Source organism: Corapipo altera, unplaced genomic scaffold (genome assembly GCF_003945725.1).
Source record: "Corapipo altera isolate COAL_440 unplaced genomic scaffold, ASM394572v1 308, whole genome shotgun sequence".
NCBI lineage: Eukaryota > Metazoa > Chordata > Aves > Passeriformes > Pipridae > Corapipo > Corapipo altera.
This window is the reverse complement of record NW_020884925.1, coordinates 2,091,301-2,116,116: the sequence shown is the minus strand read 5'-3', so window position 1 is coordinate 2,116,116 and position 24,816 is coordinate 2,091,301. Positions and strand designations below refer to the sequence as shown.

The 24,816-nt window shown below is 45.1% G+C and overlaps 1 protein-coding gene across 1 annotated transcript; it reads left to right on the top strand.

Moving 5' to 3' along the window:
* Positions 1–544: 544 nt before the first annotated feature.
* Positions 545–24,535, top strand: SIN3A (SIN3 transcription regulator family member A). The gene is made up of 20 exons (XM_027657828.1): positions 545–788; positions 2,547–2,723; positions 4,122–4,228; positions 4,722–5,004; positions 6,934–7,185; positions 7,874–8,026; positions 8,883–9,041; positions 10,311–10,400; positions 11,781–11,899; positions 13,409–13,619; positions 15,157–15,273; positions 15,985–16,223; positions 17,472–17,655; positions 17,838–18,411; positions 18,917–19,086; positions 20,144–20,317; positions 21,000–21,092; positions 21,437–21,531; positions 21,731–21,938; positions 23,305–24,535. Exons 1-20 carry the CDS (start codon positions 600–602, stop codon positions 23,533–23,535), a joined length of 3,825 nt encoding a protein of 1,274 aa, XP_027513629.1. The 5' UTR covers positions 545–599; the 3' UTR covers positions 23,536–24,535.
* The last annotated feature ends 281 nt before the right edge of the window (positions 24,536–24,816 follow it).

Here is a 24,816-nt window from a genome sequence, read left to right as displayed (position 1 = left end):
ATCCAAAATACTCCTGGGGGGTAGTGGACCTGTGGCTTTCCCTGAAGTTGCCTGTGTGTATTAAATGCAGAACTCTTTGGGGCTTTGCAAGTGACTTCAGAATCTCATTACGCATCCTGCTTTTTGCCTCCTTCCTCCCACATTTGAAAGCATCTCTCACAGCTGTCTGTCATCCTATCTGGACTGTCCAGGAGGCTTTTTTGTGTGTAGGTAACACATCCTTCCCCAGTCTGTTGTGCTCAAACACTGCATTCATGAGGTTTGCATTGCTCGAGGTCTGCGCGTGTTTAAGATGCCCCAAGTGAGCAATATCCTTTAAGCGAGACTGAAGAAATCATTAACTTTGAAAATATGACAGTAAGGCTCTACTTTTTTGTGATAAGGCACGATTGCATTTTTTGTGCTGAGAGCTGAATCTTTAATTCCGCTTTCCCATCTCAAGATATCGGTACCTGAACAGACAGAAACTCGCCCTACCTTGCTCGCGGCGATCTCTGCATCGCGCGCGGCGCCGGAAGGGAGCGACGGGTCGATTCCTTCTGCGCTGACTGCTCTGTTTTTAACAGGTTTCTGTGGTGCTTGCCGAGCATGAGTTCAGAATGAAGCGGCGATTGGACGAGCAGGAGTCACCTGTGTATGCGTCGCAGCAGAGACGTATCACCAGCAGCACCGAAGCTTTCCCACACCAGCACCGTGTGCTCGCTCCGGCCCCGCCGGTCTATGAGGCGGTTTCGGAGACCATGCAGTCTGCCACGGGGATCCAGTACTCGGTAACTCCCAGCTACCAGGTGCGTGTGCCCATCCCTCAGCCACAGCTCTGAGCTAAGTTATCTCTCCAAGTTGCACTACCCTATAGGAATATAAGAAGGTCTTAAAAAAACGTTTACGATAGAAGTATAAGTAGTCAAGCAAGCAATGTGCTGGATCACTGCGAAACTTGGTCACTTATAATGTTCGGATTGTTAAGATTGTTTGCATTTTTGTTTACACTGTTATCGTGACTTCTTTTAGATATTTAGGAGAGGGGTGATGTGAGAGGCGTGTCTAAAGGCACAAAGGATGTGCCGAGGTAACAGAGCCCAAGAGAGCATGCCCCGACATAAGTAACCTGGTTGCTGTTTCACCACAGAATTCTGTATTCGAGACAAGGTTTTGTTTCAGTAACCAGGGTTTCCTTAAAAAACCAAATTGGGCAATGTACTCATCACCCGTCTCGTTTTCGGCACTTGCTTTGGGACTGTTGGCTTCATTCACAAAAAAAAAGTTGGCTTTCTTGAACGCCATTCTCCCAGTGATTCTCTCACACCCTGGTATCTGAATCTCAGAGGCAGGTTTGTGGAGGGCTTTTCCTCCATTTTTCTTTTTTTTCAGCATTTTTCTTTTTTTGTTCTTGTAACAGACATACAGTATCTTGGGTGATCTCAAGCTTAACAGACTAGATCGGCATTTAGATTGAAGACTTTCAAGAAAATTGAAATTTTTCAGAAAACATTACCCCAGAGTCATTAGGTGGCACTCTTCCCTCTCTTGCCATCTTTGCAAGGAGCTGGCAGCTGGGAACAGGGAAAAAATTGTCCTCGTGGAGTGCACTGGAGATAGCTCTCACTGAAAGAGCAGGGAAAGGCTGTTTGTGTGATATTTGTCTTTGCCATGTGTCTGGCGTGTTGCATCTTCCACACTTGTGTTGCTGGTGGGCTGCTCTCCCTGTCTAGTGCCTGATTTTACTCACAGCTTCATTCCTGCTTCTGTAGAGGGGATGTTCACACTGATAGTAGCAGCTAAGGAGCTACAGGCAGACCCTTGCAGGGGCTGGAGCAGGGTGTGTTGATGCTGGTAATGCTTCCTAAAAAGAACTTGAATGGATCAGCAAGCGAATCTTTCCTTGTTCATGAGGATTAAATAAAGTATATCCCATCTAAAAGAGGCTTGAATGGAAAACTGGGTTTGCGAAAATGATTTTCCGGATTGAAACTTTCCTGGTTTAAGGTTTGAAGGAGACCCAAAAGGAACCTTCTGTTCCTTTCCCCGTTTTTCTAGGGGAAATACCAAGCTGAGTTTTCCCTTGAGCCTGCTGATGCCAGAGAGCCAGAATTTGACTTTCAGTTCCCCAACTGAATGTCAAGAGTGTAGAAGCTCGTAAAGATTCATTAACTCAGATTAGTACTTGTGATGGGAAAGGAGAGAACCTTGACTCTTGTCAGATTAAAAATCACATTTTATCCTCCTTTTGCAGGCCTTTATGTCACTGGACAGCCAGCGAGTGTGCAGGCTGGGGACAACCTGTGTTTGGAACGTGTTTGCAAGAAGGGCTCTCCTGTATTTAGAGTGTAGGATGAGAGTTGTCTTGATTTGTTTTTAGGTCTCTCTGGGTCTTCATTGAGGAAAACAACAGCTATGTTTTGAGCGAGGTCGTTAGCAGTCGTGGCTAAAGCACAAACTGACTGTCTTCTGCTTCCTTAGAATTGTATTTCTGCGTCTGGGAGGCCTAACCCTGCTCTCCTGCCACAAAGCCGTAGCCATACGTGACATCCTCTTTGTCTTGCCAGGTGTCAGCCGTGCCACAGAGCTCGAGCAGCCACGGGCCGGCCATCGCCACCGTCCACAGTGGCCACCACCACCCCGCGCCAGTGCAGCCCCACGGGAGCCAGGTGGTGCAGAGCCACACACACCCCACGCCCCCAGCCGTGCCCGTGCAGGGCCAGCAGCAGTTCCAGAGGCTCAAGGTAAGGCCAAGCAGTGCTGCCTGAAGTAAGACAACCTCTCCCTAAATCACTGGGCAGCCAGGGACCTTTTTCTATCCATTTTACCTCCCTGCTGCTGACCTTCTAAAAGCTTTCTTGACTAGGAGTAGATTTTTCTCATGTTTGGAAAAGCCTGTTGAATGCAGAAATGGACTTCTCTTTCTGCTGAAACCCCTGTTGTTTCAAATACCATATTAAAAAAAAATTGGACTTGCTAGAAAAAGATTTGGGGCAGGAAGGAAAAGGAAAAAAAGTATTACTCAGAGTATTTGTATGAATGGGTTAAATTGCCAAAACATTTGGTGCTTTTCTGAACACATGGCATATGTGGGTGGTTGTGTGGGAGTAATTTGGGAGTAAGGACGGCTCTATTCTCAGATTACATGCTGTAAAATCCTTAAACAAGAAGAAAAGTCCACCAAAAATAACCCTTGTGAGTAGCCACATTTGGAGAAGGCACATACATATCAATTGATGCCCGTTTCTTAGTCTCTTCCAAATATTGTCGTGAGTCTTTTCTGGTTTTGGTGGAACCCTCTTGCTGAATGTGGGACACTTCATTTCTGCAGAGCTCTCAAAACAGTTTCTAAAAGAGTAGTTCTTTCTCCCAGTGAAATCCATGGAAAATCCTTTGGTAATGCAAGGTTGGGGTTATACATGAGCCTTTATTCCTTTGCTGTTGTTTCATTTCAGACATTTCAGAGAGGTCCTGTGTGCAGCTGCCGAGCATGTGGGCTGGCTGGGACACAGAGACCCAGAGCTCTCACATTAGGATGTGACTGTTCTTTCAGTACCTCTGAAAATTTGCTGTTGGTACACGAACAGTTCATAAACTTCTTGCTGTTTGAGGTGTAAAACAATTTACCGCCCACAGTTGCCATTTTCGAAACCTTTCTATGTCGAAATGAAATGTCTGGCTTTTTGAGAGAAGTGCAAGCGTGTACCTGGCAGACATCTACTACACTGAATATCTCATTTCCACTTTCAGCTTATTCTTAGACTTCCATAATAATTTCCACATATGAATGCAGGAAAAATACTCAGTCTAGTTCTGTTTGTCCTAGCAGTCACTTCAGCAATGGTAAATTTGGAATATGTTTTTCTCTGAGTAATTCTGCTGATCTCTGTTGCTTTTTTTTTTTCCCTCCTTTTTGTCTCTTTTTGGTACAGTTTTATCTCGTGGGCAGGAGTGGGGAGTGAGTACCTCGTACTGAAATGGTGCTGGTAGTACACTAACCAGGCTCATGAGCTTTTTGCTCCTTAATTCCTTGCCCAGGCTCAGGGCTGACAGCTGTGTTTCAAATAACATGTGTTTTACAGAACAATGGGAGGTGAAATCAAGACTTCTCTGCTAATATAACCCATCTGGTCTGTCTCTAGGTGGAGGATGCATTATCTTACCTTGATCAGGTGAAGCTGCAGTTTGGTAGCCAGCCGCAGGTCTACAATGATTTCTTGGATATTATGAAGGAATTCAAGTCTCAAAGGTAATGAGCTGCATTTTGCTTCTTCTTTCCAGGTTAGAAAGAGTGTAAGTGGACATGGGAGTACAGGGCAGGAGCTAAATTCTGTCCTTTGTGTGCAGATGAATGCACTTGGACAATGATATAAAAGCAGTTGTGTGCTTTATTTTCTGAAAATTAAATGCATCCCTTCATTTATACGAAATCTCTGCTTAGAGTGGGAGTTCACAAGTTCAGCCTTGATAGCTGATTCATCTGACTGTCTGGTTGTCTGCCCATTAATAATGGTCAGACCTGGGACTAGATCTTGTAGATTATAAAATACTGGCTGGGCTAATAAAATAATGTTAATATCACTCTTCAGTTCAGTGATGTGTTTATAGGAATCAGTTTTGCATTGTTTCATAGGCTAAAGGTAATAAGGGAGAAAACCTAATGGAGAATTCCTATGTGGAGAACTTTGTCCCACTGAAAGGTCCCAGAGGATCATGAGGTTGTTACCTTGTTCCTTCCTCAGCATCGACACTCCGGGAGTGATCAGCCGCGTATCGCAGCTCTTCAAGGGCCACCCAGACCTGATCATGGGTTTCAACACCTTCTTGCCACCTGGTTACAAGATTGAGGTGCAGACCAATGATATGGTGAACGTGACAACCCCGGGGCAGGTTCACCAGATCCCCACTCATGGCCTGCAGCCCCAGCCCCAGCCCCAGCCGCAGCATCCATCGCAGCCTTCAGCGCAGTCGACCCCGACACCAGCACAGCCGGCGCCGCAGCCCACACCTGCCAAAATCAGCAAGGTGAGAGGCTTTGGGTGACCTACACTGATAGCACAGGGAACCTGCTGCCTCCAGCTGAAGCTGGTGTGGAGCTAGAGAGTGAAAAATTAACTTCCACGCTGCTTTTCCGTAGTATTTGTGAACTTCCACGCATTCTGCTTCTGCTGTCGTAGTAGTCCCTCATTTCCCAACTTCAAGATGCAGTCATAGCTAATTTGATAGCAATTCAAGTGAACTTTTCCAAATATTAATGGTTTGCAAAAGCCTTGTTGCTGTCAGTGGAGAACTGAAAGACACTCAGAGCATCTGGTAAATGGGACACATGTTATTCAGGAAGTGATTCAGCAACGCTGGGAAAAAGGTTCATAGTTAAAAGCACTGGGAACACATTAACTGCCTGCTTGTGTGTATGTTGTCTTAGAATAACTGAAGTCCCAAGAAATTCCTCATAAAACAGAGGTTGTGATAAAGATGTTTCTTTTGGTGTGAAAGTGTGTGTATGCTTTCAAATGCCTGGGGCAATTAAGCCTTTAGGAAACCCTGGTTTGTTATTTGGTGGCTTCTGCATTGCTTGAAGTCTTGTTTTCAGACTGGATCATTTTTGTAAAGGAGTTTGACTAGACTATGATTCAGACATCAGCTGGATGGGTGCAGGCAACATCTACAGGGCAAGAATTTAGGCAAGGTGACCATGATGTTGACTGTTGGTATTGTGCCCAAAACAGAGACCTTTCCATAACAAAGGGAATTTGACTCTGGTTTAGATGTAATCCAGATGCTACTGTCCAAAGGGTGTATTTTACGTGACTGGAAACAGAATATGATAATAGGCATGCAAGGAGATTGCTCTAGGTAAAATATCATGGATTTTAACCTCAAAATGCAGCAATATTTCAGAGTCTTAGGTAGGGAAAGAATCTCTTAAGTTTCGAGGGTTAATCCCCAAACTGCACAGTTAGCTAACAGTTGGCTGGAAAACAAAAAAAAAAAAAAGGGGGGAGAATATGCAGTTAAAAAGCAGCAGGATTTAGAATGTGGCAGCTAGCTGATCTCTGGACAAACATTGTGGGGATGTGCAACCTCCTGTTCAGAAATGGCAAAAAAAAAACAACCACATGGTAAGAGGTTTGCAAAGTTGGAAACTGCAAATCATTTCAGAATGAACTTAGCTGTGCCAGATTTCAAGTATTTTTTCCAAAGAAGTATTACGTGCTCTCAGTGGAGAGCTAGCAGTCTCTTCCTTAGCACCATGGGATAAGTGGGTTTTCTCCCCATCAACCTGCAAAAAGTTAAACTATCTTTGCTGAAACTTTAAAATGAAACTGAGGGACAGGCTAAATAGTGAGGTAATGTCCCTACCAGGCAGGTAAAGCCGTAGGTGAGCAAGGCAGGACCTTGTAACAGGATATTTCTGGCAATTCTAAGACAGTTGTCTACACTGTCAATCCTGAAAATTCTGTGTAATACAAGTTTTGAAATTCAAAAGATGAAGGGGACAAGTACTTCCATTTTCATTTAAAACTGCCACCTCAAAACTAAATTTCCCCTGGCTGTTTGGTGTCCATTAGGAGTTTTCAAAAGAATTACTTGCTGTCTGCTCTTTGTGTCAAGAAATTCCAGTTTTCCCTTGCTATTGCCTTTATACATTCCAGAATTCTTCACTAGGGGCAAAATAACTTAGTGTTGGAGCAAACCATACTTATACATTATGGCTCTGTTAAATTTTTGAGGTACTTTGTGTCTCTTGTCAGGTTGCAGTCCAAAGGAATTAACAAAGGAAATGAGCTTAATTGCAGCAACTTGAATGGTCCTGGTGTTTTGTCTTCCTGATGCGGTTTAATCTTTGCTGGCCCACTAAATATTTATCTGTCCGTAAGTGGATTTAAAAGGGCCTTTATCCCAAACATAAAGCAATCTGCTAACTTCTAACGCAGTTTGTTTTCTTCTCAGCCATCACAGTTGCAGGCACATACTCCTGCCAGCCAGCAAACTCCCCCGATTCCACCGTACGCATCCCCGCGCTCGCCGCCGGTCCAACCCCACACGCCCGTGACAATCTCTCTGGGAACCACACCATCCCTGCAGAACAATCAGCCCGTGGAGTTTAATCATGCCATCAACTATGTCAACAAAATCAAGAATCGGTTCCAGGGACAGCCAGACATCTACAAAGCCTTCCTGGAGATCCTCCATACATATCAAGTGAGTGTTAAAAATACGAATTTGGGTCTATGTGCGGTTGTTTCTCTGCCTTGGGGAGGTAACTGTGTCTGTCCAAAACTTGCATTTGGGTCTTCTGCTCAATTAGCAGTGGCCAGCAAGTGATCACAGAGTAGTTTGGGTTGGAAGGGACTTTAAAGATCATCTGGTCCAACCCTTTGCCATAAACAGGGATACTTTCCACTAGATCAGGTTGCTGCAAGCCCTGTTCAGCCTGGTCTTGAATTCTGCTTAAACTGAGCAGAATCTTTGCAAGTTAAAAGATTACGTGGCAGCATGAAGTAATAGATTTGAGTTCCTAATCCTTGTTTGGAAGTGTCTGAAATGCCTGTTTAAAAATTGGATTCGGTGTATTTCCATGAATATGTGTCAGGAAGAGACAACGTGGCTGTAGCTCTATGTTAAAAGCAAAAAAAAAAGCCCTTCCTTGATGAGTGTCCTACTAGTCCAGGGCCAGCTGGTCATTTAGTATACATTTTATAGTATATATAACTGTAAGTATTTATAATATATAAGAATCATACCATTAACATGGTATGATGGTTTACCTAAGATGCTGAGACCTTTGTTGTTTCATTCTTTGTATCACCAAGGGTTTGTTTATTTTTTTCTTTGTCACTTAAATAGTTTGTGCATCCTTTTCTTCTGACACTTCTCTTTCCTGTGGCAGAAGGAGCAGCGTAATGCCAAGGAGGCAGGAGGGAACTACACGCCAGCCCTGACAGAGCAGGAGGTGTATGCGCAGGTGGCTCGCCTCTTCAAGAACCAGGAGGATCTGCTCTCAGAATTTGGGCAGTTCCTGCCTGATGCTAACAGCTCTGTGGTGAGTAGTCTTGGAGACAGGCTAAAATACCTAGTGAAAGCTGGTCTGTACGTAGCCAGAGTTCAGAAAAATGTGCTTTTGCTGTTTGTTTCTTGGGTTCTGTTTTGGGGGGTTTTTTTGGAGTGATCTTTTAGTGAATGTGGGAATGGGGTCAGCAGGATAACTGTTTTCTGGCTGTAACTTGTCTTTTAAATAACCTCTATTTTGAATGCAATTCCTTTACCTAAAAGGATTGTTCTAAGACTGCTGTAACTGCAGTAAAATACATTGGTCATCTAGAGCTTGGAGGAGCAGCAGACCTCACCTGCAGTGCTGCATCCAGCTCTGGGGTCCCCAGCACAGGAAGGACATTGACTTGTCAGAGTGAGTCCAGAGGAGGCCACCAAGACGATTAGAGGGATGGAGCAGCTCTTTTGTGAGGAAAGGCTGAAATAATTTGGATTGTTCAGCCTGGAAAAGAGAAGACTTAGGGATTACCTAACTGTAGCCTTCCAGTACCTGGAGGGAACCTAAAAGAAAGATGTAGACAGACTTTTTACAAGAGGATAAGGGGGAATGGATTAAAACTAAAAGAGAGTAGGTTTAGATAGTAGAAAAAAATTCTTCCCTGTGAGGGTGGTGAGGCCCTGGCAGAGGTTATCCAGAGAAGCTCTGGCTGCCCCATCCAGGGAAGTGACCAAGGTCAGGCTGAATGGTGCTCTGAGCAGCCTGGTCTAGTGGAAGGTGTCTTTGACCATGGCAGGGGGCTGGAACTTGAATGATCATTAAGATCTTTTCCCGTCCGAACTGTTATGTGATTCTCTGATTTTGTGTGGAACTTGGCCCTAATGGTCTTATGGGTTTGTCTCTGAACAAGCTGTTGAGTAAGACAACTGCAGAGAAAGTGGAATCAGTCAGGAATGATCATGGGGGCACAGTGAAGAAGCCACAGCTCAACAACAAGCAGCAAAGACCCAACCAGAACGGCTGTCAGATCCGACGGCACCCAGGGACTGGAGCCACCCCTCCTGTGAAGGTAAGAGTATGAGCTTCTCCTTCAGCATCCATCTGTTTGTCCCAGGAGGCTGTGGCAGAGCAGGATGTGTTTTCCAAGTCCTTGTGATTTTTGTGGTGTGGGCTGCAGCTTGAGAACTTGGAAACTAATGCTTGTCTTTTAAAGGAAGCTTTTGCAAGTCCTTGTTTCCAAGCACAAGCCTTTGCCTCTGATTTTTGCAAACTGGTGGTGTTACCTGTGCCTGAGGGTGGGAATAGTTACTTTAATGGCTTGAGAAAATAGGGCTTTCACCACTTTATTAGGAATACATACTTTTATTAGCATTGTTTAATGAGGGGGAGTTGTGGTATGTGGAGACAAGTGTCAGTAATACCACAAAATAAACTTGTCCAAAATTTGTTGCAAGTGTTCCTAAGGCACATAGGAAAAGAACAGCTGAGGAAAAGATAAAAGTGTGCCTGAAAGCTTTATTGTAGTAGAACTTGGAGCAGATGCACTGGAATCATGATTGCTCATCTTTCCAGTGATAAACCTTTTAATACAATGATGAATGATTATTCTCTCAGCAGAGTTTGCCCTTTTCAAATGACACACGATTTGTGAGAGCAGTGAGGCTTTGTAGTGTAACCAAAATGGTCCTGTGGCCAGGTGGCTTCGTGTTTATGCATGAAGGATAAGTTTGCCTGCTTTATTTGAAGGCAGTATATCTTGCTTTGTGACGAAAAACATTAGCAGGCATAATTGTATCTTTTAAATCCAGTGATTTACGTCCCCTTCTGTCCTTTCTCCTCCTCTTCAAATCAAGAGCAGCAAAACAAAACATGTTTTGGGGGCAGCTTTCAGCCTTTCTGAGGATGGAGAGGGCAGGGCTGGTATAGGGAAAATAAAGGATCTTGCAGTGGAATGCAAGAGAGAAAAACATTATAATAATTCTGTGGAGGTGTAAGACTTACAGAACTGGATGAGCGATAGGAAAAAACATTTATTCTGGTAGTTTTGCAAACTAGTTAGAAAAATAAGATATGGTGTAGTGTGATTGTTTCAATCAGCTAGTTACAGAAAAGAGTGCAACAGTATATTACAAATATTTGGAGTTGCATGCTACTTATTAATAACTTGTAACACAAGTTTTAATAGTTGTTTCCTTCCAGAAAAGAAAGCTTTCTTTTATTTGAAAGCACATGATGGGGTCAGGAAGCTGACACCCATTTGTGATAGATAATCAAATGATCTCAACTTGCTGAACACCCCTTTTATTTTTTTTCTTGCCCTTCTTTTTTATTTTAACAGAAGAAACCGAAGCTGCTTGGTTTAAAAGACCAGTCTCTGGCAGAAGCCAGCAAGCATGGTGTGGGGACAGAATCTCTCTTCTTTGAGAAGGTGAGAAATGGGGTGCAGAGGTTGCGTGTCGTTGGTGTGTGTCCTTTGTTTGTATACATCTGGATTTTTATCACAGTGAACTATGTGAGGTTTACACCACCCTGATAACATTTCTCAGCTTGACCTCAGATGTATCCTGTGACCTCTAAGTCAGTTTTTAAAAACTGGTGATATTTTTTACATGTGTCTTTTCCCCAAAGCTCCTTCTCCAGCTTTCCACCCGCTGCTGCTGCAGTTTCTTTGCAGGAATGGGAGTTTTTCACTGTAACCCACACTCCAAATTGTTTTCCCCTTTATGAAATCACTGTACAGTTGATGATGTGCATGGCATGTCTTACTGTGTTGGCACAGCTTGTACCCATCCACAACCACCTGCCTGCAGTAGAGGAGCTCAGTTTACAAAACAACTAATTCACATTTACATTGGGTTGGGGTTTTTTTTCCCCCGGAGATATTAATCTAATTAATTGCACAGTTGTTACTTGTTGCTGACTTAGCACACAGAACAAGTGAAGGAAATATGGGATGTTTCCAAGTGGTACCTTGGTGTCTTCTCTAGGATGTCCATACATTTCCTTATAGCTCAGAGGGGAGTATAGAATGATCTTAAAACAATCTTTTAAAGTAATATTCATGTGTCGATGACAGTCTTGGTTGCTCCCTGATGATGTGGTGAATTTTGCAGTGTACTGGAGACTAGGTAATGGTAACCTGGAACAAATTTCTTGCCTGGAGGATGTGTAGGTGTTAACATGAGTAAACCTAGAAAGCCATGCTGTGGAATTATAACCATAATGATGAATCTCTTAATAATGATAGATCTCAGTCTGATGCATAGATCCAACTGTTCCCATGGGAAAGGTAATGGTGTTGGGATGAATAGTTTGGTTTCCTCATCCTGTGAAGATCAGGGTTCCAGAAGCAGGATTGTCTGTGATAACCCAAGCTGGAAGCAGGCAGAGGCTGGAGAGGTGTTACCCAGGGCACAGGTCTCATCCCTCTGCTCCCTACTTGAAATGTTCTCTGGAGTTTAAAGGCAACCTGGGTGGGTTTGTGATGCTGCAGTTGTGACTGGTGTTGTCCACAATTTTGTAATCCAGCTGTTAGGGGTTCTTTGAAGGACTTAATTCTTCACTTGCAACTCCTTTCTTAGAGTAATGCCCCAGAGCTGACGTTGCAGGGGATCCCCAGCATGGGGATGGCTCTCATCAGTACCAGTTCGTCTGGCCCTATTTGCAGGGCAAGTTCTCTATATTTAGCTCACTTAAAGATTTGTGTGCAGCAGTGAGAAGCACAGTGTCAAATCCAGGTCTCCTGCTTCTCACCCTCTTTGATCTCACCCTGACAGCTACTCTTTTTCTCTCTTCTCCTCTCCATTAGGTCCGCAAAGCTCTGCGTAGCACAGAAGCGTATGAAAACTTCCTCCGCTGCCTGGTTATTTTCAACCAGGAGGTTATCTCCAGGGCTGAGCTCGTGCAGTTGGTTTCTCCGTTCCTTGGGTAAGTCCAACCCCTTTCCTTACACAAGGCAAGAAGCTTAATCTTCTTGGTCTGTTTCTGTTGTGGAGCCAGGAAAGAAACGCTGACTTCCATGGTCTTCTGCGCTGCCCTTTCGTATTCCTTATCTGAGAGAGAGGGGTTCCCAGCTGTGTCTTGACAGGCAGCATGCAAGAGGAGTTGCTTACTGTGTTTCTTCCTTTTCAAGAAGAACAAACAAAATTATTTAGCAGCTTGTTATTGCAGTTTCTTCCTCTGGAATTACTGATTATGTCATTTGAGAAAAGACCGACTACTTAATTATATAGGAAATATCCCTCAAAAAAACCAGAGTGCTGATGTAAACTCACTGAAGATTCCAAAAAGCGGCTGAATTCTGTTGTGAAGCCAAAAATGTTAAGGAACACAATGGTTTAAATAGGAACTATGACTTCCATGATTGTCAGTACTGTACAGAACAACTCTTACTAATCTTCCAAAACCAACTGATATCCTCTCATCAACTTTGGGCAGCAGGATTAATGTTCCTTCTACCTGCAAATTGAGTTCCTGGCTCCAAGGGAGAAGGCAGTAGCAAAATAAATTGGGTTCAGGACCCTATTACAGTGGCTACTGTGCAAAGAAACTGCCCCAAGGAGCTTCCACTTGCTCCGTACCTCCACTGGAGTTAGTGAGGCATCAGCAGGATATTACTTTTAGGTAAGGTGCAGTATTTGACAAAAAATAGTAAATCTGTATTTCTCCCATCTACTGCCTGTGCTCCTAACTCTAGGGATGAATATTTGCATTGGGGAAGGTATAATACAGCGCTTTTTTATTCTAGAGTTGGACATTATCTTTTGCAATGAATAGCAGTGATTCAATTACCTTCAGTGACAGGTTCAATTCCTTGTATTGCTGGAGCTTTGCATGAGTGGATTTGAACAAATGCAGTATTTTAGACTAATAAACTCTTCAGGAAACTTTACCAACAGGTGAACTTGGGCCTTGCAGATAAAGGCTTCTCCATGATTTGTGCTTCTCTGTGTAGTCTGGTTGAAGCAATTGCTCAGCACTGAAACCTTTTGCTGTGTAGGTACAGCATCTCTTTTCAGTTGTTTCTTGCTGCTTTTGGAAAGGAAAGGTCTGGTTTAATGTTCAAACCATTGGCAAACAACTAGGCATCTGGCACGAGTTCACTACAGGGGTAGTTTGGGAGACCCAGATGTGACCCTGCCATGAGTGCACTCCTTGCAGCGAAAGCTCTGCCCCCTTTTCCTTGCTTGACACTAATCCTAAAGCACCCTAGTTGCACCAAGAGGGCAGTCCACCACCTGATCAACAACAGGTTCCTGCTTCCCACCTGGCTGGGCTCTGTGGAAGTGGGATTGAGCAGAGAGAGTCCTCTCTCACCATATTGATAATTCAGGAGGGTGTCTTGGGCACTGTCTGTAGCAATCAGTTCAGCATCACAGCTCAGCACTGTTTGATTTCTACTCAGCTCGTTTTTCACTTCATTCCTCTTATTTTTAGGAAATTCCCAGAATTGTTCACTTGGTTTAAAAACTTCCTGGGGTATAAAGAGTCTGTTCACATGGAGACGTATCCAAAGGAACGGGCCACTGAGGGGATTGCCATGGAGATAGACTATGCCTCCTGTAAGAGGCTGGGCTCCAGCTACAGAGCCTTGCCCAAGAGCTACCAGCAACCCAAGTGCACGGGGCGGACTCCGCTGTGTAAAGAGGTAAGGTGGGAACTGTGTGGCAGAGGAAGGCTCTTCTCAGCCTTTTCAAAGGATTGGAGCAAGGATGAGCAAAATGGAAGAGGAGGGGGGGGTTATTTTGTATCCCTGCGCGGTGTCGAAAAGGTTCTTGGGGATGTTAGGGTGTCTGGTGGTGCTGGGCATGGAGCTGGGGCCAGGCAGCTGCCTGCTTAGCGCTGATCCAGCACTGATCCATGCTGCTCCTGCACCCAGGTGTGTGTGGGCAACACCATCCTGGCTCGGGATCATCATGGTACGTGTCACAGCCCGAGGTGAGCACACCCAAGGTACTCCTAGTGTCACTCCTCCAAATATCTGGATCATATCCAGAACCTATTGCATAGGGTGAGGCATCAGTCTAGGAATTGGGTTATGCTGGCAGCTGGCTGGGAGTTGGGATACCCACGTGGCTTTGATGGTTGGCATCAGCTCCTCTCCAGTGGTGTTTGTGAAAGGGTTGCATGGAGCATTGATAAGCAGCTGGAAAAAAAACCACTAAATAGTTATGATGTTTAATTACTGACCTAATGCTTCTACATTTTGTTTATGATGTTTTATGTAGTACAACCTGTGAAAGGAACATTAAGATTACAAACTCAAACACTCCAAATAAGAAATGGTAGAATTAGTTTTCTGTGTGGTCTTAATGTAATGTCAGGGATCCTTTACAAGATAGTATGTAATTCAAGATTATTGCTACCTTTTCCCCTAAATTCCCACTTAATCTGCTTTCAGAGTTGTCTCTAGACCAGCTTTAAAATAAAATCACGTTTTCCGTAGACAGATTCTCCCATGTATTCCCTCACATGCCTCTTTGTTTCTCCCTGAAATGCTGAGTTTTTAATTTAAGTCCTGACACATCTCTCAAAAACATTTTGTGTGATACAATTACAAACTTTCCTTCCTGTGAGAATCTAATGACTCAGTTGTTCAGGCTTTGGGTTTATGAAAACTGGACCTGGCTTTCAAGACTGCCTGCCAGAATCATCATTTCTTTGCCCTTAGCATCTTTGAGGTTGGGGAGGTTTTTTATTTATTTTTTAATGTTCTGTTCCTATATTGAAAGCTGCAAGTGCTCAGCTATTTCGTTATGAAAAGTGATGCTGGGGTATGTTTTATACTCCCAATTAGCCTTATTTGGAGGCAGCAACCGAATCCTGTCTGTCAGGTCTGCTGTGGTGACCACCCAGTGTTGGCAGTGGTGAATAACACACGAGAAACCAGCTGGTTGTGCTTGACTAATCCAAAGTAGCAGAAAAGCTCCTTTCACCTCTATTTTTCTTTTCCCTTGCAAGCTTTTTCCTAACAGCTCCACGTAGTGAGTTTTTCAGGCTGCCTGGATGTTTGGGTTCTGGCTATTTGGGGTTGCTCTGTGAATGCTGGGCTTTGGAAGGGACACACAGTTTTTCCAGCTGGGGAATTAGATCGTCCCATCAGAAAACTGAGCTTGGAGCTGGCCAAGCATGGCCCCCTTGGAACACTGACCTTGACTCCTGTTCTCCCTCTGTCTCCCTCAAAGGTTTTGAATGACACCTGGGTCTCCTTCCCATCCTGGTCCGAAGATTCCACATTTGTGAGCTCCAAGAAGACACAGTACGAAGAGCACATCTACAGGTGTGAGGACGAGCGTTTCGAGGTAAATTGTTTTCTCCTTGACTGATGTCTCAGAAAACTCTGTTCTGTGAACAGCTAATGAGCTTGATGTAATGATAGCTTTAATGCCACATCTTAGAATCTCTTTTTGTTGTGTCTGTTACAATAAAAATTTTTAGGCATAAAAGCTTGTGTTCCCCCTTGTGTTCCCAAGAAGCAGTGGCTGCATAACCACTAAGTTGCCGTCGCTGCCCCTCACTTTTTCTTGGAGCTCTTGGTTCACCCCACTCCACATTAAATTGTTGAATGGCCAGCATGGAATTGCTGCATATTTTCTGTTCATCCTGCCCACGTAGTGCATGAGAACATGCATTCCCCTGTAATCATCAGAAAAGCGATACATTCAGGATGTTAAATGACTGACATCTTGACTGGAAGTTAGCTTGGCAGTTACCTGAATCCACTCAGATTTGGCACATCCTTTTGTAGACTAACTGTCAGTTGTGTTCTATTTCCAGCTGGAAAATGTAATTTCCGAACAGTATAATTCTGGTAGCCTTTAAATTCTTATGCAGTATTATCTAGGTAGCAGATAAAATATAATTGGATTGTTTTAGAGCAGCTGAACACAAAAGTGCTCTAGTACACCTTGTTAAACAGGCACGGCTTCTTGTTTCATGTCACTTGAATGTTTGCCTCCGTGAAGTATCATGTTTTGTCTATTCAACGATGGCTAACGCACTGTTCTCTCCAGCTGGATGTTGTCTTGGAGACCAACCTGGCAACCATCCGCGTTCTCGAGGCAATCCAGAAGAAACTGTCGCGCTTGTCTGCCGAGGAGCAGGCCAAATTCCGGCTGGACAACACCCTGGGGGGCACCTCGGAGGTGATTCACCGCAAGGCTCTCCAGAGGATATATGCTGACAAAGCCGCCGACATCATCGATGGGCTTCGGAAGAACCCGTCCGTGGCTGTTCCCATTGTACTGAAAAGGTACTGACTGCCCTAGCACCCTGCCCCAGGTGCTCTTCCAAAGGGTGACACACCGTATGTGGTCCAAATCTATGGAAAAGTGGCTGATTTCTGCCCCTAAGGGGTGTGACCTCCACGAGGCTGTAAATTTGCCCTGAAGGGTTGTGGCTGCCCCATCCCTGGAAGTGTTCAAGGCCAGGTTGGGTGGGTCTTGGAGCAGCGTGGTCTAATGGAGGATGTCCCTTCCCATGGCATGGGGGTGGAATGAGATGAGCTTTCAGATCCCTCCCAACCCAAACTATTCTGTGATTCTGTGTGAAATTAAGAAGTTCATATATGTTCTGGTCAGTTGGTATATTCCATAATAATCACCTAGAAAGAGGATTTTACCCTTCTGAAAAAAATCCTTACAGCTCAACTGGAAAGATACAGAGCTTTTGTTGTCTCCTCTTAAACCTTGTTTCTTCCCCAGCATCAGCACCATGTGTAAGATAAGGAAACTGTACTGTGTGGAGTGTCCTAGGGCTAAATATGATCCTTTTCCAGTCCCATGGCTGTGGGCTCAGATCATGGTGGCTGTGCTACCCTCAGATTCCCAGTCCTGTTTCTGTTGTCAACCTCCCCTTCCTCAGTTAAGAAAAGGGAGTGGATGCTGCAACTCCTTGGGGGAGCTCAAGGAGATGTGTGAGCAGTAGATACTCTTTCTCAGTCACTTTTTGTCTCTGTGGGACTGTTGGTCTTGTGTTTGGGGTTCTGGAGCTGGGGGTAGCAACCTTCCTGGGATACCTAGGTCCTAGTTTTTCCACCCTACTGCAAGGACACTCTTCTTGAACTGAGTCAGGGATGCTTTGCTTGGGATACTGAGTCGAGGTTCAGGAGTCCATTCCCAGGACACTCAGGTGTTTGTGCTTTGTTCATCATCCAAACAAAGCTGCTCCTGTTGCACAGCTGGAGCTACATGACTTTCTGGATATTTCTGAGAGACCAGGACCAACTCTTTTGGCTTTTCTGTCCCTTTATCCCCTCTCCCTACTGTGGACAGCAGGGCTACTTTGTTTAGGTGGTTTTACTTGGATGTAAAAAAAAAAAAAAAAACAGAATTCTTTCTCCAGAGAGCATGTCCAGGTGTAACCTCCTTTCTTTGAGATATCTTTCATTCCTGCCCATTTCATCAGGAGTTCAGCTCTTCTCAACACTCAACAGGAGCCATGGGCCTGGGTTTTTCTGACATGCTCACCTCTTAGCTCACTCTTGGTTTCTCTATCCAAGGTTAAAGATGAAAGAGGAAGAGTGGCGAGAAGCCCAGAGAGGATTTAATAAAGTCTGGCGAGAGCAGAATGAGAAGTATTACCTGAAGTCCTTGGACCACCAGGGCATCAACTTCAAGCAGAATGATACCAAGGTCCTGAGGTCAAAGAGTCTTCTCAATGAGATTGAAAGCATCTATGATGAGGTAAGATAGTCACCAAGAGTTTCCTTCCCTCAAGTTTATGTACTTTGCTAGTGCAGTTTCAGTTCCTGTTCCTCGCTGTCCGATGAGGGAGGAAGTCTGTTCACTGGCAGAGCTTTCTGAAAGGCTTCTGGGGGGAGGGCAGTGATTTAGGCTGATTTCTGTGCTGTATTTCTCCTTTGTAGAGGCAAGAGCAGGCTTCAGAAGACAATGCTGGAGTCGCCACAGGCCCACACCTCTCGCTAGCCTACGAAGACAAGCAGATCCTGGAAGATGCTGCTTCTCTCATCATCCACCACGTGAAGCGGCAGACGGGAATCCAGAAAGAGGACAAGTACAAAATCAAGCAGATCATGTATCACTTCATTCCAGACCTGCTGTTTGCTCAGCGAGGTGAACTCTCAGATGTGGAGGAGGAGGAAGAAGAGGAAATGGATGTGGATGAAGCTACTGGGGCTGCGAAAAAGCACAACGGTGTTGGGGGCAGTCCCCCCAAAACCAAGCTGATGTTCAACAACACGACGGCCCAGAAGCTGCGGGGCATGGACGAGGTCTACAACCTCTTCTACGTTAACAGCAACTGGTACATCTTCATGAGGCTGCACCAGATCCTGTGCTTGCGGCTGCTGCGGATCTGCACCCAGGCCGAGCGGCAGATCGAGGAGGAGACGCGGGAACGGGAGTGGGAGAGGGAAGTGCTGGGCATAAAGCGAGACAAGAGTGACAGTCCTGCCATCCAGCTGCGACTGAAGGAGCCCAGTGAGTGACTTCTGATGGAAGGCTGGGGGAGAAAGGTGCTTCCGTTTGTAGCGTGGTAACAGGGCTTGTTTGGTGTCTTCAGGCATGTGACAGCAGTGACCCTTAAAGATTCGGGGTTCTCTTTTCTTATCCCTGGGCAGCACCAGGAAGATGGGAAGATATGGGGAACATGGGACTTGAATAGCAGAAGGATAATATGCAGCAGTTATTTCATAACAGCTTTCATTTTACACTTACATCCCAAAAGTATCTTTCAAGCTTCCTAACTAAAAACTTCTTAAAAAGTCTTTCAGAAATAAAGACCTCATGGAGGAGGCTAGAGGTAGAAAGCAAGAGATTAGGAAAAGAACTGTGGCCTTAAAAGGAGTTAATTGTGTTCATAAAAGACAAGTTTAACCCTATTCCAGTAACTCTTCAGCTTGAATGGGTCACCCGAGGACCAGAACTCAGAGCGACCCTTCTTGGGGGGTGGTATGTTCACCTCTCCCCTTCTCTCCTGTTGCAGTGGACATTGATGTTGAGGATTATTACCCGGCCTTCCTGGACATGGTGCGCAACCTCCTGGATGGGAACATGGACTCGTCGCAGTACGAGGACTCCCTGCGCGAGATGTTCACCATCCACGCCTACATTGCCTTCACCATGGACAAGCTGATCCAGAGCATCGTCCGACAGGTGACTGCAGCAAAGCCTGGGAAGTAGGTGGGGCGGGGTGGAGAAAAGCAGACAGGTTGTTTTCTGCGCACTGGAGGCAGAGTGTTGTATGCCTAAAGGGAGAATTTCAGGGGTAAAGCAGGTAAATTCAAGGTGGTTTTTATCCGTCACGTAGAGACATGGCAGAAGGTCATTTCTGATCCATTTAAATTATTGAGAATATCCTCTACATGTGTACATAGTTCTCGTTGCTTTCTGGATGTTTTAGGATGTAAGTATTTAAAGCATCTCCAGAGTTAATTTAGCTTTAACTTTGAAAAAAAGTTAAATGACATTTAAATAGTTCTTTTGCTTTCCAGCAGTGCTGTAGGAGCAGTGTGTGCCTTTTCTAAAAATGTTTGTCTCTTTTTTATCTGGCTGCCAGAGTAGCTCATTTTGGCTGTTAAACTCCAGTCCTTTTTTTTGGGCTGGTAGGAAGAATGTGTGAGCAAGGGAAAAATTCTTATTGTGTGTTTTTTGTTCTACAAAGAACAAAAACAAACACAAGGGGCTTAAAGTGGAATGGCCTGAAAGGCCCTTCCTCTTTCAGAAGGGTAGAGTTGCTCTTCAGAAGCCCTTCAGTCCAGAGATTAACTGAACTCAGAAGACAGTCGGAGAGACTTTTGATTTTTAAACTTGTACAAAATATGGATTTGATCCTAAACCTCCCACCCCTCCCCTCAAACACAGCAGCAGCCTCTTGGTGAGGAGGGGATATACTGTGTCACAGCACACTGGCCCTTCCTCCCCTGCTGCTGATCAGAATATTCCCTGCCTGTAGTTTTTCTCTGAGTAGTTGTACTTCGCCACCTACTCATTTTTTTTAAAGCTATTATGGCTTTTTTACAGAGCAGCAGTGATCATCTGCAACTGGAAGAAGCTAAACTCATGCCTTTTCAACTTTTTTTTTTCTTTTCTCCTTTTGCTTGAGCTTAAACGCTTAGTTTAAGCTCACAGTTTATTTCTTTCTATTCTGTGCTGATGATCATGGAGCAGCCTCCCCCAGCAAACACCTTGCCCCTGTTCTTCCTTTTTGCAGCTCCAGCACATAGTGAGCGACGAAATCTGCGTGCAGGTAACAGACCTTTACCTGTCAGAGAACAGCAATGGAGCCACGGGAGGTCTTCTCGCTTCCCAGTCTTCCCGTACGCTTCTGGAGGCCACGTACCAGCGCAAAGCTGAGCAGCTCATGTCGGAGGAGAACTGTTTCAAGGTAGAGCTGGGCTGTGAACCACAGTGTAAAAGCAGCATGAGCCCTTTAAGAAGGGAGAGGCACCAGCCTTTTAAAAAAAGACCCTTGTTCAGGCAGCCAAAAACGAAGAAAATTAACCCCATCCCAGCCAAAACCGGCACACGTGTTGCCAGCTTTTGGGACATAGGTTAATGTTTCTGTAAGGGCCCCTCAGAAATGAGGTTTGAAGGAGGAATGTATTTCCTGGAACACCAGTCAGTATCCCCTGTGCTTCACAGCAGCTTTGGGCTGTATCATACTGGCTGCTTGGCTGTCACTGGTTTTAGTTTGGTAGTTCAAACTCTCCCGTTTCTCTGGTGTCTCAATTTTGTTGACTGTGGGGAGATTTGCTACTACTGCCTGGGCATTAAATCCCTGCTGCCTGCATACATTGCTAATAAACCTGTGCTAATCAAATCCATACTTCCTTTGCCAAAGAGGCAGGAAGTGGTCAGGCCCTTTCTGAGCCTGTAAAGTACTTTGGATAAAAGCCTCAGTGTATAATATCTCTTCCCTTGCCCTCAGACTCATTTTGGGGGCTCAAGAGGGTTTCCCTTAAAACTCTGCCAACTTTGTTCGTTCTCCCTTTGCCCCAGTGGGATGTGAAGGTGTTTTTTTCTATTTCAAACATATTACTGAAGTCCCTTCTGCTCTTTCTTTATAGCTGATGTTCATTCAGAGCAGAGGTCAAGTTCAGTTAACCATTGAGCTTCTGGATACAGAAGAGGAGAACTCAGATGACCCTGTGGAAGCCGAGGTATGGATAGCTTGTCCAGAGAGCTGACTGTGAGGGTCAACATTCCACTGGACGAGTGTGTCCAGTTGACTGGTGGTGTAGTGTGTTAGCACAAGACAAAGAAACATCAAAGCATGCCATAAAGCTTTCAATGAGCAGGCAAATTCTTCTTGGCTTATTTTGTGTTAGAATATGCTCAAAACCCTATAGAGAAACATTGTACCTGCCTTTTTGGGGATAAGATGCACAGAGCCTTCAAAAGTGATCTTGTGTCCATCTGTATGACTTCCTTAGCTTAGCATCCTTAACCATCCCACGTCTGGTGGGAAGGCAGTGGCTGATGTGTGCTCTGTGCTTGCTTTCAGCGCTGGTCAGACTATGTGGAGCGTTACGTCAACTCCGATTCTACCTCCCCTGAGCTCCGGGAGCACCTGGCCCAGAAACCTGTCTTCCTGCCCAGGTGAGTGGCCAGGCTGAGCTGTGAAAGGACCTTAAAAGACCATCTAATTCCAACTCCCTGCCATGGGCAGGGACACCTTCCACTAGGCCAGGTTGCTCCAAGCCCCATCCAGCCTGGCCTTGAGATCCACCAGCTACATCCAGCCTGCTAGTGCCAGAGAGTGAGCACTAATTCCAAGAGCGTTTCTCTGATTTTGCAGGAATCTGAGGCGGATCCGTAAGTGTCAGCGTGGTCGGGAGCAGCAGGAGAAGGAAGGGAAGGAAGGAAACAGTAAGAAGTCCATGGAGAACGTGGAGAGCTTGGACAAGCTGGAGTGTAAATTCAAACTGAACTCCTACAAGATGGTGTACGTGATCAAATCAGAGGATTACATGTACAGGAGGACCGCGCTGCTGCGAGCTCAGCAGGTAGGAGCCAGCAGGAGAACTGGGGTGGGCTGATGGTGTTTCCTGGGACCCAGGGGAGGGGAAGGAAGCGTTGCCTCTCTGGGTGCTCTGGAGCTGTAAAGATTTGGGTTTAGTTAGGATGACAAGAGCTTGTGACTCTGGATTGGTGAAATTCAGGAGGATTCCATTGGAGAAAGCTGATTTGGTCGTCTGAATGCTTTGACAACTCTCCTTTTCTCGTCCCATGGGAATATTTCCATCAACTTCAGTCATGTGTTTAGATTCATAAAACAACTACTTACCACGTTTCTTCCTGATGAGATACAAATAATGGTTTTATTTCATTAGTTTTAAAGTAATTCTGTTAAACTCGCATCCACTTCAGATGAATGTTTTATTGCAGTAGTGACTCTTTGGAACGCTGATAGTGAGGATTTTGGTTGAATTCCATCTGTCCCATTCAACTGGCACAAACCTCAAGGAAAAGTTAAGCTCATAAACAGAGAACTCGAACACAGATTCTTGAAGTGTTAAATATATAACATGCAGCATAGCCCTTGATTACTGGAATACATTGAAGGATCTGTGGAAGTTACATTTTATTTTGGATACAAATCTACTGGATTCAGCAGTTAACACCACAAAGCAGTCAGTCTTTGGGAGAAGAACAAAACAAATAATAAAATCCATAAATTTTAATCTGGAGGTTTAATTATATTGGCTGTTTTCAATTATGACTGTAGCCATGGCTTTATACCATCTGTCTGGGATTTTACGTTCCTTAGGCAGACACTTTTGCTCAAAAATGTGCACAGTTCTTCCTCTCCTGATGTTTCTGTTAAGCCAGAGCTTCTCAAGCCTTTTAGGCCTGACCCAAGTCTTAATTTTCCATGGTAGTTGTGTCCCCAATATGTGTAATGCATGTTCAGCTTGCTCTTTCCTGAGAACTGTACCCCTCTGTGGGAACTGGAGACAGACCCTGAGGGCTGGGAAGAGCAGGGCTTGCCTGGTCTGGGGTGCTGGAGGAGAAGGGAGACAGCAGCATCTTCTGGGCAATGCAGAAGGGACTCTGAGCTGGGCATGCAAGTTTCAGACTCCCATGGGATATGTTCTGTATTGCCAGCCTGAAAGCTGCTGTACTAAACAAAGAGCATAAACCTTTTGGTATTTCTGAGCACATTTTGCTACTAATTTTCTTGGAGAGGAAGAGCTGGGGGACCTTAATCAGAGTTTTCGCTCTGTTGTCTGTCCCTCCCAGTGTCTGCGTTACAAATTCCTTCTGTGTTTGATCCCCTTGGTTGTGTCAACCAGTAGCCAAGCTTTGTGTAATGCTGCAGTCTGGGGGGCCAAAGCTGCCTTTTTCTAACACCTCTCCCTGTTTCTGTAGTCCCACGAAAGAGTGAGCAAGCGGCTGCACCAGCGGTTCCAGGCCTGGGTGGACAAATGGACCAAGGAGCACGTGCCCCGCGAAATGGCAACCGAGACAAACAAGTGGCTCATGGGTGAAGGGTTGGAGGGCTTGGTGCCCTGCACCACCACCTGTGACACAGAGACCCTGCACTTTGTCAGCATCAACAAGTACCGTGTCAAATACAGCACAATATTCAAGACACCCTAAAGGTCCCCCGGGGCGAGGGAAGAGCCCGGGAGATGTGTGTGTGTGTGCGCGCGCATCCAGGGAAGGAGGAAGACGCCTTTCTCCCCTCACTGTGTATCTCCGTAACACGTGGCCACTTGACTAGTGCGTGGCTGGTACAACCCGTCACCAGCGGGATTCCCTGTGGGGATGTGGATCTCCGCCTAGGACCATGGGCTGCCGGCCCTTTTTGGGTGAGAAGGACCCTTCTCTGAACTGAGCCATCCCAGAGAAACACAACGAGCTCGTACACACCAGCAGCGTTGAGGCTTTGACTCCCCGGAGGCCCTAAGCGGCGAGGAAGGAGAACTGGATGCTCTCCATCACTGGACCACTTGGATGTGTCCCCAAAATCCCCAGGTGCCTGTCACCACTGGATTCTCCTCCCTTTATGGGCTCTGGCACGGGGCCATGGGGCAGCAGACCCTGGGTTTTCTCGCTCCCTCTTCTCCCTCCCAGGCTGGACTCACCCCGTGCAGATCGGTCTGTCCTTTCTAGTGCCAGTGGAACTGTTTTATTTTTATTTTGGGTTGGTTTGGTTTTTTTTTTTTTTTTTGTACCTGCTTGTTTACTAGACTCTCCTAGTGCCATGCACCAGCTTTTCACACACATGTACGTACACACACACAGCAGAGAACAACACGATTTTAACATGTTACCCTCCTTTTTTGTAAATAAATGTACAAATTGTCAATTTTTTGGGGGTTTTTGTTTGTTTGTTGGTTGGTTGGTTTGTTTTGCTTTGTTTTGTTTTGTTTTTTTTTTTAATTAAAGAAAGTATGCTCAATGTGCTAGCATAACTGTACTAGCTTCTTGTGTACCATAGTACCAGGTGGCTTGATAATTAGTACTGACAGACAGACAGACCGATGGAGACATTTATTACACTTTTTACCAAAGGGAGTTACCATTGTAGTGCTTTTGTGTGGAAACTTTTTTCTCCTTTTTTTGTAAATAAAAGAAATAATGTCTTTGTTCTTAACTGGAGGAAGACACTCACTCACCCACAGCCCTGTTCCTGGTCTGAAAGGCACTGTGCAATATACAGTTTTTGGGGTGGGGAAGGGGAGGGAAGGGAGGTGTATGAATTTTATAAGATTGGCTTCACAATCCAAGAGGATAAAGCAAAGGTGGCATGTGTGTTTGGGAGTTAAACAACTAAGGTATAAGCAGCCTATGAGAGATATAAATATACAGTATAAAATGTTAATTTTTTTTATTTTTGGGGGTGGTTTTTTGGTGGGTAATTTTTATCCACCTCAT

What these genes read in the sequence shown, in the direction of transcription:
- SIN3A (XM_027657828.1), top strand. Translation starts at nt 600, where the DNA reads ATGAAGCGGCGATTGGACGAGCAGGAGTCACCTGTGTATGCGTCGCAG. An exon ending in AAGGAATTCAAGTCTCAAAG is followed by an intron (nt 4,229 to 4,721) that starts GTAATGAGCTGC and finishes TTCCTTCCTCAG; the next exon opens with CATCGACACTCCGGGAGTGA. An exon ending in GGACTCCGCTGTGTAAAGAG is followed by an intron (nt 13,620 to 15,156) that starts GTAAGGTGGGAA and finishes TCTCCCTCAAAG; the next exon opens with GTTTTGAATGACACCTGGGT.